This window comes from Lytechinus variegatus, chromosome 18 (genome assembly GCF_018143015.1).
Source record: "Lytechinus variegatus isolate NC3 chromosome 18, Lvar_3.0, whole genome shotgun sequence".
In the NCBI taxonomy this organism is placed as follows: Eukaryota; Metazoa; Echinodermata; class Echinoidea; order Temnopleuroida; family Toxopneustidae; genus Lytechinus; species Lytechinus variegatus.
The window spans coordinates 10,782,044-10,798,591 of NC_054757.1; the positions used below are offsets into that span (position 1 = coordinate 10,782,044).

The window sequence follows — 16,548 nt, forward strand, 5'->3', positions numbered from 1 at the left end:
AGCACAATTTGGATTGCATAGGTTCAAAACCTATGCTCATGTAACAATTGACCTAACATCGACACCAAAAGACCAGCACTGAACTTGAAATCACCCAGTCTTACATGATTGGTGTTGGAAGCACCATTTGGATCGCATAGCTCCAAAACCTATTCTGGGTTTACACAACGTTGACAGCTCAACACCTTGTGAGTGACTTTGCAGGGTCAACTTCTTTTTATGTTTGGTGATATGCTCATGTAAAATTGACCCAACACCAAAAGACCAACACTGAAGTTGAAAGCACACCGTCTTACATGATTCTTGAAGACATCATGAAGAATTGCAGATTCGTGGACCAGCCTATCCCCAGTGGCAAGTAGGAGGATATGATGATCCGCAGGAAGTTTGGTCACGCTGTTCAGGGTCTTCTTGAGATCACTGACTGTGTCGTTGCTCCGGGTAGGGAATGATGACATCGTACCATCCGTCATATCGCGTACATGGATAATCTGTGTGCAGGTACCAAATAAGAGATGACAGTGAGATTATACAGCAAGAAAAATGAAGATTTTTTTTACCTGATCAACAAAAAAAAAATCACTGATGGCTCATGTAGTTTGTACTGAATTTCTTTCCATGTTACAGGAAAATTTCACAAGTGGAGCACCTCTGGCAGTCTCGCCTGCAATACGCATTTCAGTTTAGCAGCAGTGCTGACTTTGAAAACAACAAAAGAATAATTATTCACAAATAATATCAATCATAGGATAATAAAATACTTTGTTCACTAACCCTAAATGGCATTTGACCTTGATCATGTGACCTAAGACTTTTGCAAGATGTCCAGTGATACTTGATTACCCCTATGTCCACATTTCATAAACTTCAAAAGTTATTAAACTAAAAAAGATGGCAATATGAAAAATACCCCGAATGTAGCTCAAGTTCATTGACTCTAAATGACCTTTGACCTTAGTCATGTGACCTGAAACTCAAACAGAATTTCTAGTAATACTTGATTACTTTTATGTCCAAGTTTCATGAAGGTCTATATACTTTTTAAATTATGATGGCATTTCAAAAACTTAACCTTCGGTTAAGATTTCAATGTTGACGACGCCACCGTCAGAAACGCGGTGCCTATAGTCTCGCTCTGCTCTGCAGGTTAGACAAAAATGGAAAGATATTCCAATGCTGTCACATTCAAAACATGCTTAACAAATAGCAGCTGAAACAGTAAGACCAACAATTTGGGTGTAGTCCCATGCATGATTATCTAAGTACAGTACTTGTGTTATTGAGTACATGACACTTTCAATAATTCATAGCAAACACCAGTTCACATTGGAAATATAATCAACTTTTAACTATATTTTTCCTATTTTGTTCATATTCGATACATAATTCCTATCATTTAAGATGAAGAGCAATTGCATGTCTTCTAAAGTATAAACTGACAAATACTTGTTGCGAAGAACACACCTTGCAATTGAAGATAGCATCAATCCAGTGGTAGAAAACAGGTTTATCATTTTTTAGACTACCTCCTCTTCTACTTGAGTTTCCATTTAACAGGAGAGCAAGTAACTTCTCAAGGGTTTCCTGCAGCGGACTAACAAACAAAGAAAAGGGAGAGAGAAAAAAAACTTGGCTTTACCAAATTAAAGCTGGCAGGGTAATTTTAGAGTTTTTCGCTCTCCAGCGTACATAGGTTCGAGAACAAAGTAAATGTATTGATAAAGACAAAAGACAAAGGGCATTGGGGAGGTCTATGGCCCGTGTTCTGAAGTCAGGTTTAACTTAGACCATGGTCTAACTCCAGACAATTATGAATGATTTAAGAGCCAAATGAGCTGAAATATGATATCTCTACCGTTAGTGATTTATGTAACAATTGGCTTTCCATACTTACACCACAACTTTAAACCTGAGTTTAAGTTAAACCCGACTTCAGAATATCGGCCTATGTCAACAAAATTGGTGAACCAGAACAGCAATGCCGTCCTAAGTTTCAAAGCTGACAAAAAATGGCAAATGTTGTCTGTCCAGAGTCAAGAACTAAACTGCTCTTTTTCTTGACCAAAGATTTCTTGGTTCTCCTTTGTCATGAAGGGCATTTTACAAAAATACATTTCCTCTGTACGTTGCTGTGTGTGAATGTACCTCCTTATTGGTACACACTGAGCTTGTTAGTTGGTTAAATGAACTAAATAAATATCATTAAAAGATCATCGAAAGAAGATCATTGAAAGACCAGGCAAAGTCCATGGAAAGAATTCTGAAATATCATTTGTTGCATGAAAGATCTCTGAAAGACCATTTTGAAAGATCTCTATAGGACAAGTCTAAGACCAGTAAGACAAGAAATATCCATCAGTCTTTCGAAGTTCTCTGAGGGGTCTTTCTGAGTCATTCCACAGAGATGACAAATTTCAGTGATCTTGGAGACTGCTGTGAGACCTTGCCAATTTTTGGTCTTTGAAAGGTCCTTCAAAGGTCTCCCCTCTGTGGAATGGGGGCCTAAATGAACATCATTGTGGGAGCTTGAAAAGAGTACAAACAGATCACAAACTAATCTTGTTGCTTGGAAATAGCTGGTCAACTTACCGACACAATTGATGGGGCTGGGGTAGATTGCTTGCATAGTCAAGTTTCCCTGAACACAAAATGAGAATGGTGAAACGGTACTCATCAAAACGAACTCCAACTACATTTAAGTTGTGTTTTGCAAGATTGTGATCAACCTTTTTCAGAATAACCCTCTTTCTTGGTAGTTAATATCCAAATCAAAATTCTTTAAAGAAAATTTGGAAAATAGGCAGGAATTTCATGGGTGCAAAGATGTGATAGTTTTGGTAAAGTTTAACAGACGTTAACCCAAACCACCTATCTTAGTAAAAAAAAAAACGGTTTTCAAAATATACAAAATGACTCTGGACTAGAATACAAAATTCCATTTCCAATAATTCTTTCAATCTTTCACAAGAAGATGTTTTAATTTAAAGATCTACACTTTCTTTAAAATAACCAATTATTATTATTCCAATGATGGCACACTTACCAGTACAATCTTCATAATAACCTATGTGTGTCTCTGCCTTATTAGCTATGATTTCATGCCTGGATAAAAAACAAATATGAAAAGGTTGCATAAACGTTTGGTGAAAAGCTTGGAAGCAACTCAAGCAAGACATAAATTTGCAAATCTTAACATAAGATTGCAATCTCTGAGAGGTCAAAATTACATCATGTGACACAGTGCAGTTCTGTCTATCACTGCCTCAGGGTTTTAACATTCTATCACTTGACCTGATCTGACGTCACATGCCAAATCATGTGATCAAACATGTGACCCTCAGTAACTCTTGTACTGAAAGTAGCTGCTATGTGCTAGCAGGCTGCTGCAAGGCCATACTCACGGCCCATCGGCTCAAACCAAGTTAGGGCTTTTAAAATGTCTTGGCAGCCCGACCCAGGTTTGAAGTAAAGCATGGCAAATGGTGAGGGATACACTACCAGCGATCTGAATCTCATTTTTCGATCTTAAACATAAATGCCAGTTGTGGTAACGATTTCAAAATGAGTTCGTACAGAATCCAATGAAATGACCACCAAAGTGTCTGTTTGTGTAAATAAAAAATATGTGCCAAAGGATTCTGGAAGAAATTGTGTAATTGCTGAGAAATCAGCAAATAAGTATGAGATTCGGGTCAAGCGTCGGGCCGACATTCAAAGCAATAATAATACACTGTCCCACATGTGCTTATCTGTGTTGGTGATCTTCAGTGTGAACATTTTTCAGCGTTGATTTCAAGATTTCACAAAGTTCAGTTCATGTAACTGTACCAGATCTAGATCCTCGATGATATAATGATAAATATCAAGCCTGGTTTTACAGACTTTCTTGTGAAATCAGTGTTTACTGCAACTACTTTCATTTATCTTTAAACTGAGCAAAGCAATTCAGTTAACTCTTCCATCTCATAAAGGGCTATCTGTGAAATTTTTCTTGGCAAATATGTACCTTGTCAAGGCATCATTCTATTCTTGCTACACTCAACCCAGGTGATGTGAATCTTAAATGGATTACTGTCCAAAAACAATTATTTCCAATGCTTTAGTTTAAAGTATTGAAAAATGAAAATATGTATCGGTACATCATTGCAACTCAGGGACAGTTCCATAAAATAATCAGCCGTGTGGGAGGTCCAACCCCCCTTTTCTCCATGTTTGATTTCACTTCAAATTACAAATCAAGAGCATTGTAACCTTTTATGTATGAATTAAATAATGGAGGCAAATCGTTTACAGAAAGTCCCAAACATGGGGGAGGGGGGGAAGACATGCAGTACATACTAAAAACAATTACCTGCATGAATTACACTCAAGAAAAAATTAACATTTAGAATACTCATACTGTACTGCCTTTACATTTTCAAAGAAAAATATTCTGACTTTACTAAGCAATGGAATATACAAAGGCCAAGATGAATACAACCTGTTTCCAGCCAAGGTTAAAGGATACAACAACATGTATACAAATGATGCATGCACATGAGTTCATTAGGCGATCTATCCTCACGCGAGTTGAGGTTCTGTTCAATCAATTCATTTTCTCTGGAAATATTATTAATATCTCAGTGTAAAGCAGCAAATTTTTGTTTTGTTTTTGTGACGCACTTTGATTCATGAATCTGAGTGCGCACAGTCAGCTTTAGTTGATGTGCTTAATTCCATGCGCGCAAACACACACATATACAAAATGTACGTACACACACATGTTTAGTGGTATACACTGAAGGAGAGAGCTCAACCGTGCAATGGAAAAATAAAAAATGCACGGTCGCCATGCAATGGAAAAACAAAATTTGCATGCAGCGCAAAATGGCTCAAATATTAAATGGCTTTCAACCAATCAAACTACAAGAATCTTTGTATGAGTTGTATAATGGTTACTCACCATTTCATAACAGGTAGATTAGACAACATGAAGGGTCTATTACCCGTAACTGCTTCTGATAGGACGGTTCCAAAACTCCAATAGTCGGCAGTCTTTGTATACTCTGTTTGTGAGTATAGTTCCGGTGCCTGTATGAATAATGCAGCAAAAGTAGGTTCACCGATTAGTCTTGCTGTGCATAAGGTCTGAACCTTATATCCAAACTGTCTATAAAGGCAATATTTTTCCTCTCCCCCAACCTTAACTACTCCTGTTTTTATAGTTGTTGACCTGACACTTTGCAACAGGACTTCATAGGGACAAAAACTGTTTTCAGGGTTTAAAAATGAAAATTATCATCTTTATATCATTGAGCAGCGAAATTCATACTGGGCGGGCAGGTGTGATATTTCACTGAGTGTTGGCCAGAAGGTTCCGACAAGCGATGACAGCTTTAGTGAACATAATCACTCAGCCAGTAGAGCGGGAGTCTCAGAATCTAGTGACTCGGGTTCAGTTCTCCCTAGGTGCGAAGGTATTTATCCTAATTACGAAGTCCACTTTAGGTGCTTATATACAACCATTAATGCTTGCTTATCTAATACTGGTTTCTTAGCAGTAAAGTAAAAAAAATCTCCATCACCACTCTCAAACAGTATTCTAGAAAACAGTTTTGTCAAACAGCTGGTAAATTCTCAGGATTTCTTTTAGAAAAGGGGCAAGCTAGACTTACCATGTACTCTTTGGTTCCCACAAAGGAGACGGCGGGTTGGTTTTTACTGTCTTTGGCAAATCCTAGATCCGTCAACTTGTAAATGGTCTTTTTAAAAAAATAAATTAAAGGACATGAAATGTTATATGTGGGGGTGTTACATAGCAGTCTTAGGCAAATCCTAGATCCGCCAACTTGTGAAGAGTCTTTGAAAAATAAACACTAACGACATTCGATATTAAATGCAGGGGTGCTACAGAGCAAAAATTGAAGTTGCAGCAAAAAATATTTCATGAGAACGTCTTTTAAATCAAGGTTAATTGTCACCATATTACCATATATCTAGATCTGGTACAATAATGTAACCTTATCTTAACTCAAACGGAAAATTATGATGATTACTAACACAAATAGGCATATGTGGGACAGTGTTTTAATAATGCTTGGAAAACACCTGACATTTTATGAAATTTCTCAGCAATTACGCATTTTATTCCAGTCATTTAGCACATTTTTTTTTTGGGGGGTGGTTATTTTATTGGATTCTGTTCGAACTCATTTTGAGATTGTTACCACAACTGGTATTTATCTTTAAACATCATACATTAAACTGCTTTTTAATACTTCCTGAATAGAAGGACCACCTGTCTATAAAGACAAAGGCCGAATTCACAAAGGTAGTTTTTCCTGTATAAATTACGCTTGATTTAACGCGAATCAGCGCGTGTATAAACAATATCCAATACTGATGCGCGCTATTGTCACATTGCGCCAGATTCACACCTGTTGTTATGGTTAGATGTGCTATTTCATTCATGAGTCCACTGTTTGAAGAGTAGACTCAGTATTAAAAACAGTGGACTCATTAATAAAATAGCATGGATAACCATGGTAACAGGCGTCAATTTGGCGCACTGTGACAAAAGCGCGTATCAGCATTGGACATTGTTTATACATGCACCCAATACACGCTTAATTAAGCGTAATTTATACAGGAAATCTGCATAAACCATGGACTCAACCATGGCTTTTAAAAACCACCTTTGTGAATTCGGGCCCACGTGTTTGGTTTCTCATGAACAGCGCTATTGAAACATGTATTACAGAAACTTGTTCATAAAGCCTACCTCCATAATTATATGAAAATTTCTTTTATGTTTCTCTAGGACGGCCAAGGTGTTCATGTACAGAAGCCTATGAAGTTGTAAACTAAGATCAGTCATGCATGAATGATTATTGAAATGGAATAAGGCATATTTTCAGACTTTTCTCTAATCACTGAGTAGTAGCTTGCAATGCAAAAATGGTGACTTATTCCTCTTTTTTTCTGAGAAATGAGAAGATACATGCAACATTTATCTTGTTCACAAGTAAGGTTCAGTAGATTTTCATGATCCTTGTAATCCACTGACAAGGGTATTAACTGAAAGATACCATAGTGATATTTTTGTTACCCGTCCATCTTGATCTTGCAGCATGATATTCTCTGGTTTAATATCTCTGTGTATTATTGATTTATGGTGATTGTGAAGGTATTCCATCGCGGAGGATATATGCTTGGCCAATAAGAGGACCTCCGACTCGGGAAGCCCACACATGTTCGTCATCTCTGATAATTTCTGGAGGAAGCAAAAGCAAAAAAATTGTAGATAAAAAGTAAGTTTTATTGTCCACTGAGGAAATTCATCTTGTTTACATAAATAAAGACATCCTAAAATAAACATAAATCAAACTTTATATATTAACTTTAAGAATAAGGAAAAGTCACATATTAAACTTGATACATCACAATAAGAGTTGTGAGAAACTTGATTGATCCACAACCCAACTTGGGTGAATGTATGAATACCTGCTCTAGCATCACTGAAATCAGTTTATATTAGCCTGGTTTCAAACAGTCATGACCAAGGCTAATTACTGATTTCAACGAGGCGTATTAGGTATTCATTTGGCCAATCCTTGGGACAAGATGAACCATTTTTTTCCCCTCCAAATATGGTGTGTGGAGGGATTTCATCAAGCCCCATCAAAATATAGCCAACAGTCATGAAAATACTAAAATGCACAAATTTAGTACTACTACTACTAATAATAATATTCCGCTTTCATATCGTGCAATACATTGGAACGAAAGGGACAGCACATTACAGATATTTCATTACCCCAGTCATCGGATTCAATCAGTCATTCCCACACACATGCACATCCTCCACTCCCTGGGGAGTATTCCAGTCAGTCGCCGGTGAGGCGCACACAGCACTGGACAAGCTACAATGACTTTCACATCCTACTACCTATCATTCAAAAAGACTTAGCATCATAGCATGGTCTTTTGGGGGTTTTTTTTCAAACTAAACAACAAAAAAAAGAACAAAATGAAGATTGTGCTCACCTTTCGTAGATCACCCCTGGAACAGTACTCCATCGCCAGACATGGGGGCTCCGAAGGTATAGCTTCCAGACCTGGGGGCACAGGAAGACCTTGCACCAAGTGGGTGTGTCTCAGTTCCCTCATGAAATCAACCTCATCCCTCCATCTCTTTAGGTTATCGCTCTGGAGAACCGTCTTGCATTTCTTGACAGCCATATACTGATGGGTGTCCTGAAAATATGTAGGCAAATCGAGATTTATGAAACAAAAAATACATGGACACCATACATTCAACCTTGAATACCCTGTACTACATGTAGGAGAGGTATAGATTGATAGGAGCTAGAAAACATTAATAGACATACACATGTTATTAATGTCTCACATCTAAGAGGTCATGTGACATTAATAACACATTCAATTACTCACTCTAACCATGCTCTGACATGCTATCCTACACAACATACATGTACATGTAGGTTGAACTTAACATGCTTTTGTAAATTGCATAGAATAAAGTATTTTCTTTCACATTGTGCAAAATCTCACACCATTGCACTCATGCCTATTGACTATTTAATGTTAACAATTACGTACAAATACCAGTTGTTGTAGCAATTATAAAATGTGAATCAAACCATTCCAGGATGAAAAAAGTAAAAAGAAGAAACTAGTTGATTCCAATTAAATTATCATAATACTCATATCTCCAAGTGTGTATCTGTGTTGGTGATTTTCATAGTACATGTACGCTAGTTTCAGTTTAGATTTCATTATATCACTGTATCCAATGACAATGTTTGGTTTATGTAAAGGTACATTGAAAACTGTCAGAACTAGCTCTTCAATGGTATGATAACATTCACAATTAATCATGATTTTCAAATCAAAGCCTTTCTCTCAAAAATTACTCTTATTATATACTTGTAGCTTAAAGCTTAACTTTTAGTTCCATTTAAATAACTCATCGTGAAACCGTTCCCATGTAAACAAATGGGTTTTTTATTTCTCTGAAGGAACAAAAGTGGATAGGCCTTCTAATGGCTGAACTCCTGAATGCATAGAAACTGAAATTCTATGCCAGGATGACAGCACTTTCTTAAATTACACGCGACAGTACTAAAAACAATTGTTTTATTGAAAGAAAATTCTACAGGTAATGAGGAATGCCTTTTTAAGTAGCATACAGACCACAAGGAAATGAAGAGAACTCATTTATACAATTTGAAACGTCAGAGGAAATCCTGTCAAATAAACCATGCCAGACATACATTGATTCTGACTGACAAATGACTGCTTTATTCCATATTTACCTTCCACCTGATACTTATATCCTGATTATAACAGTAGTTATTGCTCTAATATAACCATTATCTTTCAAATCATTTTAACGAAGAGTCAAAACTTGACAGTTTTCGATTCTATTTAAGAAAGATATCTGTGTTTACATTTAGTTAAACAGCACATAAGTGGACACAAAATTTTACATGTGGGACCAGTCATAACTCAAGATTGACTGAGACTCTGACAAAATTAATAAAGGTCGAGGAGACTATGAGGGATGGATTGACTCTTGAGGACGTACTAAAATCCATCAATCCATATTCAACCGAGACAAAAGCAGATATACATGTAAAACGTTTGATCGCTACTAGTACGCGTTTCATAAAGCTGTTCGTAAGTTAAGAGTTCCTTTACGAACAACTGGTGATCCTTTCTTGTGGTCAATGATATATTCATTGGCGATGGTTTGGCGCGTAAGAAGGGATCACCAGTCATTCTTATAGTTGCTCTTATCACAATGTACATATACTTACACCAAACTGATAAAGGAGGACTTCTCCAAAGGATCCCGATCCAAGGACCTTCTTGTAAGTCCACTGATCACCCCTTGTCGACGGCATAGTGAACAAGAATGATGACCTTTGATGAAATGCTGAAAGAAAACATAAACACAGAAATCCTACATGTACATATAGCACTAGACAGATTCAAATAATATTAATATCAATTAATATTTTGTTTTACTTCTCAGAATATCCAATTCCTTTTACAATCAGATCAAAATATTATAATTAGATTCACTAGCATAGGGGTAATCCCCTTCTCCATATACAGAAGGGGAATACCCTGACTTGTAATTCAGAGAAAATACAGGTATTATGCACATGTACTGTACATGTACTCTAATCTTAAAGAGCTAGAAACAACAATACAGAAATAAACCGCGTATGCACAAAATCACAGACAGGATTACATACACAATTGTACATTCACATACTACTGAAAATTGAAAAATAAAATGTACACAGTACATGCACTGAAAAATAAAATGTATTAGAATCAGTTTCCAAAGTTCTTGCAAGTGCATGTACATGTATATTGCAAGTGTGCACAGTGTTGGTGCTGGTAACTCCTTGGTCAGACAGATACAATGTACATGTACATATATGTTGGGGGAATCCCCCTTCACAATTAGGGGAATCCCCTTGCGCCAAATTTTGCTGTGTGCTTCTTTACAGGTACAGAGATCTCTACTGCAACAATATGCACAATTACATGTAGTACATCAAGCAAGGAAATAATTTCTATTTTTAACGGACTATCTTTTTTTACATTATGGTGATCGCAGAATTTTGGAGGGGTATTTTTTTCATTTAAGGGCTACTTTTCAGAGATAACAGGCAATTATGCAATAAAAGCAATATCATTATTCTGCTATAAATCAGAATATTGTTTTTCTATTAATATTCTTGAAAATTGTTTTTGACAGATCTTGGGGCTACTCTAGAAAGAATGTTCACCCCAAAGCATGCATTTGGGGGGGATTTTAGGGGTGATTTTGGCTGTCATGATTTCCTCTACTGGAATACATGTATATGATAACATGTACATGGGGGAGTTGAATGCATATGGCCAGTGATCAGTACGGGTCGGGCCAATCCAACTCCAAGTTCAACACATGTGCAAACATGTAATCAATCAAACAAGTTTCTCACTTAAAAATAAAGAACAATTCAAAATAATAAAGCACAAAATATGGAAGTTAGAATATGTCATTGACAAAATTAAACACCAATTATAAAATACTGTGTCTCCATCAGCGATGATATTTATATTTCCCAACCCAAACTAAAACAAACTGGTGAGAAAAAGTCTCCAGGCGGATCGTACAGGACCGTAAAGAAACATGAGCTGTAATTAGTCAAGGTAATATAGTTAATTGAACTGATTTGTCCTAAACTTGTGTATGATCAAATGTAAAAAAAATAGTCCCATGATCAATGTCTATTAAAGCTTCATAGATGTTTTGGTCCTGAATTCTTTATTTGAGATGTTTCTTTCTTCTTCTCCCTCTTTTTCTTCTCTTTTTTCCTAGAGCTGTAATTGCTGAGATTCAGTAGGCTTTCACCTCTGCCAGTGCATAATATCATTATGCACACAAGTGCATGTATGTCACAATTCATTCTATTCAAAGCAAAATCACCAGCTATAACCCACCTGTTTGCAAAGTTGGTAGATGGTAATATCAAAGTTTGAGTGGTATACAGCTGAAAATATTTCCTTTTTTTTATTTGAACTCGACTTTGTCTAATTCATAGTCAGAGTGATTATGGAGACACACAAAAAACACAGACCTACAGATATCGAAACAAAACATACAGATATTGGCTTTTGAACCTGAAGAATCAACATGCATACAATTACATACATATTCATGTACTGTATTTGACATACTAGAAGCAGGTCAAGTGCAATTAAAACTCAACTTGGGCAGCATTCCAGACACATGGATGCATGCAAACCACAGTTAGCATGAAACATGACTGTGAACAGACAATAACAGTGTACACTATACACATACATACATGTTCATGTACTGAGGTATACTGCAGAAGTCTGATTCTAGCGTTGCTACTGTACTTGGAGTCGATGGGCCAACTTCCTTTTCATTCAACCAGTCTAAAACATCCTGTAATTTAAAAAAAAAGAACAGGAAAGAAACAAATTGTCAATTGACTTCTATTTTTCATTACAGGGTGGATTTTACAGAATCCTTGGACTTTACATTTGAAGCTCAGCCTGTCTCTGTCAAACTAAGTACAGTGTACATGTGTATGCTCATGTATGCATCCAAAAACCACAAAATTGGATTGCACTCAAAAGACATTAGCAGGCCTGCCAAAATTTGAAAATGAAATAAAGGAGTCCTTACCAGACGGTACAAATTTTCTGCTCGATGTTATAGGAGTGTCTCCCTCACTTTTTTTATCTTTAAATGAATGGAAAACTAAGTTCTTTTTGGTTGATATAATATTTAAAAAATAGAGATACTCCTGGAAAAAAGATGTACATGTAGTTGGCAGGCCTGCATGATTAGCCTTTTACTCAGGAACATGAATTCATGCCGTTTCTGTTCGGCTTTAATTTTTCAAGTTGGCAGCATTAGTTTTTGTTTCTCACATAGCTACATGTATACATATTTCAATTTGAAGTTTATTTTACAATAGCCATTGATAATGTGCCTTGATATACCGGTACATTGTATATGTAATTTGTCATTGGCAAATCTGCAGAAAAAGTAGTAAATTTTTACATTTCCATCATGTTGTCAATTTGGGGAATTTTAGCGATTATTCCCCATTCAATAATAGGTAAAAGATATTGATGCAATAAAAAATTAGCATAATACAGAGTATTTCTTACTAACACTTCCTTCTGATGTATTGTACATTTGTGTTTTGTATGATTTAAAGATAAGAGCTCCAGTCTCATATACCGTGTTTACACATTGACTCGGCTCGGGTGTTGAATCCGCGAGCCGGGTTGAACACTGCGAAGAAGGGATCAGAGATCGCGTTTATACGTACATATAAAAAGGCGAGTTCAACACGGCTCGCGGATCTCGAACGGAAGAAGAATTATGACGTCGCAAATTAAACGTGGGAAATTCACCGCCGGAATCGAATCTTGTCCGTGCGAACAACAATGCCAAAAGTGAAAGCGCGCGCAGTGACCTGGTCAAGAGAGTTCGACACGGCTTTCTGTTTACACACGAAAAAATTGCCGAGTCTGACTCGGCTCGCGGGTTGAAACCTACGATTTTGGCGGATCAAAAAAGCCGTGTTCGACACGGCTCGCGGATCACACTGATCGCGTTTACACAGCATAAAATTGCCGTGTTGAGCACGGCTCGCGTGTCGAACCCCCGAGCCGTGTCACTGTGTAAACACGGTAATAGTAAGCGATTGGTCTAAACCACAAAAATGTGGTCACTCTGTTCCAAATAAGATAAGCCTTGATCATTATTGTACACCCACAATCAAATAAAGTTAGTTTTCATGAAATATACATGTAGTAAATACAGGTGTGTTGAGAAAACATGCGATTCTATGTACAGCCCATGAAGTAAGCTAACAGGAGGGCAAGGCAGTATTTTGGAGAAAAAACATGTCTTAAACTAAAATCTGATGGTAATATTAAAGGGAATTTCAGGTGGCAGCAAGGCTATAAAGGAGGTGGGCACCAATTCAATGCAATTGCCTTTGGCTCCCGGGGGGCCACTTACATTGACGAGTGGATACCATGGGCGACCAAAAACACATAAAAAGGATGTCTTTTTCAAGATAGGGCATGTTACAAACGTGAGGGGTCAAAAACACAAAAATAATGAAAAAAGGGTTATCTATTTCGCTACGAAAGCTACATAATTAGGGATGATAAAACAAAAATTAAAATGTTTTATAAAGTATGTCCTTTTTGCCCCAATACTACGTGTTGGAGCAATTTGCATGAGGTGTGGAAGGTGGGGCTGTACTAAACCAAATGGTGTGTAAAGGAAAAACCGACGACTGACGGACCCAGCCGTGACATAATAAAATATCGCTGTACTTGTTTAGGGGTTCATTTCAGGGAATACTAAGAGCATCGTGTTGTTTCCGATACTTGTTAAGGGTAGGGTTTCACACTCCAATACTTGTTAAGGGGTGAATTTTTAGAATATGGAAAACACGTGTTTAGGGTGCTTTTTGAGACCCCATGGTCGCGCATGGTATCCACTCGTCAATGGAAGTGCCCCCCCCCTCCCCCCCCCTCCCCCGGGCTTTGACTATATGAACTCAGGGCTGGTTCTATATTTTTTTGCAAATTGATTCCCTCTGAGATACTGGTGTGCAAATGAGCTACATGTATCTATTTTTTTTTATAGTGGGTGTATTTTCAGCACCATTTGACAGCAAATAACATCAAAGGGTAGCCCTTTAACACATACAATGCCATTTGATGTGCAACTTTGACAATGAAGTTACAAGTACATACAACACCGCCAGGACTGAAAATCATGAAACAGACACAACTGAAGAGCGTAAAGGACGTTTGCATGTGCTTGAATCATACTTTGCTGACTACAAGATCAATCACCTTGTTGTGAAAACGGAACAACAATCGTCACAAATCAGTGCCCTGATGCAGAACTGCAACGATTGAGAAAAAATACTTGTGGGGGATTGTATCCGACTGTTTGGTGTCCCTGAGAATAAGGATGATGACATGAGCTATACAGTGCGCATTAAAACAAACGGGACAGTTTTGAAGTCTATAAAAAAAATTGTTCCAAATGATGATATCTATGTTAATAGATGCTCTGAAATCTTATCTTTGATACGCAATTTTAAGAAAATAAATTTTGTTCATGCTTGAGCGAACATGGGATGTTTCTGTCGGGGGTTCAAAAACAGGCTTGCGCCAGAATAATATGACGATCAGACTTCTTGCTAATCAGCAGACTCCCTCTTAACCTTTTCATTATCTGTGCGATGATTTTCAAATTATGCTGTCAAATTTTATTTACAAATTTATTTATTTACTTGAATTATTTTTTTTCATTTAAACTTCTTTTACCTTTGAATTTTCCTTCATAAGTACGAAAAGAAGACCCAAGCAAGATTTGCATTATTAAATGGGAAAACTTGTAATCATTCAAATCCTTTTATTATGTGAAACAAATTATCTTCTGGTTCCTTTATTAAAATACATGAATCCATTTTTCAAGGGGTTATTGATTCCTTGACCAAGTTTAATTACATGTATATGCTTGACAGGACAAACAGGAGGGGATTCATGTCTTTCAATGGCGATGGTGCATTGAGTCAATTTTGAAGAAGCTAGATATGGCAGATTGGGTAAAATGTATTTTAAAAAAGTTGTGAGCGAACAAAGCGAGCATGCAAATATTCCCACTTATTTATTACATTATCAAATTTTGTGATAGATTTTGACATAATTTTCAGAAAATAATTTCATATTTTACTTTCTATATTTCCTTTTATTTCCTTTCCACTCTTTTTCTTGGTCATAATTTTTTTTATTCGGGGGGGGGGGAGCATCCCCGAGCCCACCTGTATGGCACTGTTCAAAAGGCACCATAAACTTTGTAGCACACAATAAAAGGATTTGAAAAAAAATTAAACGCTCTCCCATACTTCGGATGAAAAAAAAATTGTTTTTGCTTTTTAAAAAAAAATATTCAAAGCTAAAAGAGAACAAATTAAAAAGAAACAACAGAGCAATTCAAACAAATCGGACCTTCACGTTTATAATTTCGTGAAGCTCAATAAATCGCTCTCCTTATTTTTTTGAGGAGCTCAATTGAGCTCTTCAGAATCGCTCTCCGTGAGGAGCTCAAATCAATTCATTACAATACATGTATGATAAATTGTAGATTTTTCTTAACATTGTATATATGCAATAGCTGTGTTAGGCAAGGCTCGACATTAGCGGTGGCCCGGGGCCACCAAAAATTCATCTCGGGCAACCATTATTGAAAAATGTTAAGTTTTGGTGGAATCGGGCAACCAATAATTTTCAAAGTAGCGCAATTTTTCTCCCGATTTTGCATGCATTTATCAACTTTCTACAGTTCAAAATGCAAGCCAATTCGTCATGCGCCTTTTTTGTTAATCTACACACAAATACACACACACAAAGATTGCATAGTCATGACAGTATGTAGGCCTACCGCTATAGCATACAGTAACTATTATTCAGCCGGCCGCACCGGCTGTCTGGCTGAGCTTTGCATGCATGAAGCCACTGCAGCTAGCTGTGCGTTAGCAGACTATTCAGACTCAGGGAGCTGCGATACGAAATGTAACTGCTAAGAAATCTTTCCCAGAACTTTGAAAATCTACGTCAAAGTCACATTTTACACCAATGAAATGCCCTTCTACAGTCCATATTACTGAAACCTGATTACTTGCAAGCATTAAAAGGAGGAATTATGACCTCTCTTTTGACTCAAAAAGACCGATTTCCAAATGCATTAATACACATAAAACACATAGGTGAGTACATCACAGTCCCACGTGTGCATTTGTATGTATGTTGATATTTGGTTTATTTCGAAGCTGTGTCTCTTCTAGCCAAAAATAAATTGACAGCTTCTTTCTTTCTTGTTTATAAATGACTTCTTAAACCACTCTTAAGGAAGTAAATACTTTGGGAAGGCATTTCATTGATATGAAATGTGAATTTTTTCATCATTTT

General features: G+C 36.9%; 1 protein-coding gene across 1 annotated transcript in view; it reads right to left on the minus strand.

The window, feature by feature from the left end:
- The window catches only part of LOC121431787 (inhibitor of nuclear factor kappa-B kinase subunit alpha-like), a 28,988-nt gene extending 17,013 nt beyond the window's left edge, over nt 1-11,975 (minus strand). The window contains exons 1-10 of the mRNA XM_041629488.1: nt 11,874-11,975; nt 9,822-9,940; nt 8,026-8,235; nt 7,088-7,252; nt 5,655-5,741; nt 4,943-5,070; nt 3,044-3,102; nt 2,590-2,638; nt 1,465-1,594; nt 297-491 (exon numbers count right to left, since the gene is read on the minus strand). Of these exons, the coding sequence (XP_041485422.1) occupies nt 297-491; nt 1,465-1,594; nt 2,590-2,638; nt 3,044-3,102; nt 4,943-5,070; nt 5,655-5,741; nt 7,088-7,252; nt 8,026-8,235; nt 9,822-9,908 (1,110 nt within the window). The 5' untranslated portion in view covers nt 9,909-9,940; nt 11,874-11,975. The remainder of the gene's footprint in view (nt 1-296; nt 492-1,464; nt 1,595-2,589; nt 2,639-3,043; nt 3,103-4,942; nt 5,071-5,654; nt 5,742-7,087; nt 7,253-8,025; nt 8,236-9,821; nt 9,941-11,873) is intronic.
- Nucleotides 11,976-16,548: the final 4,573 nt, after the last annotated feature.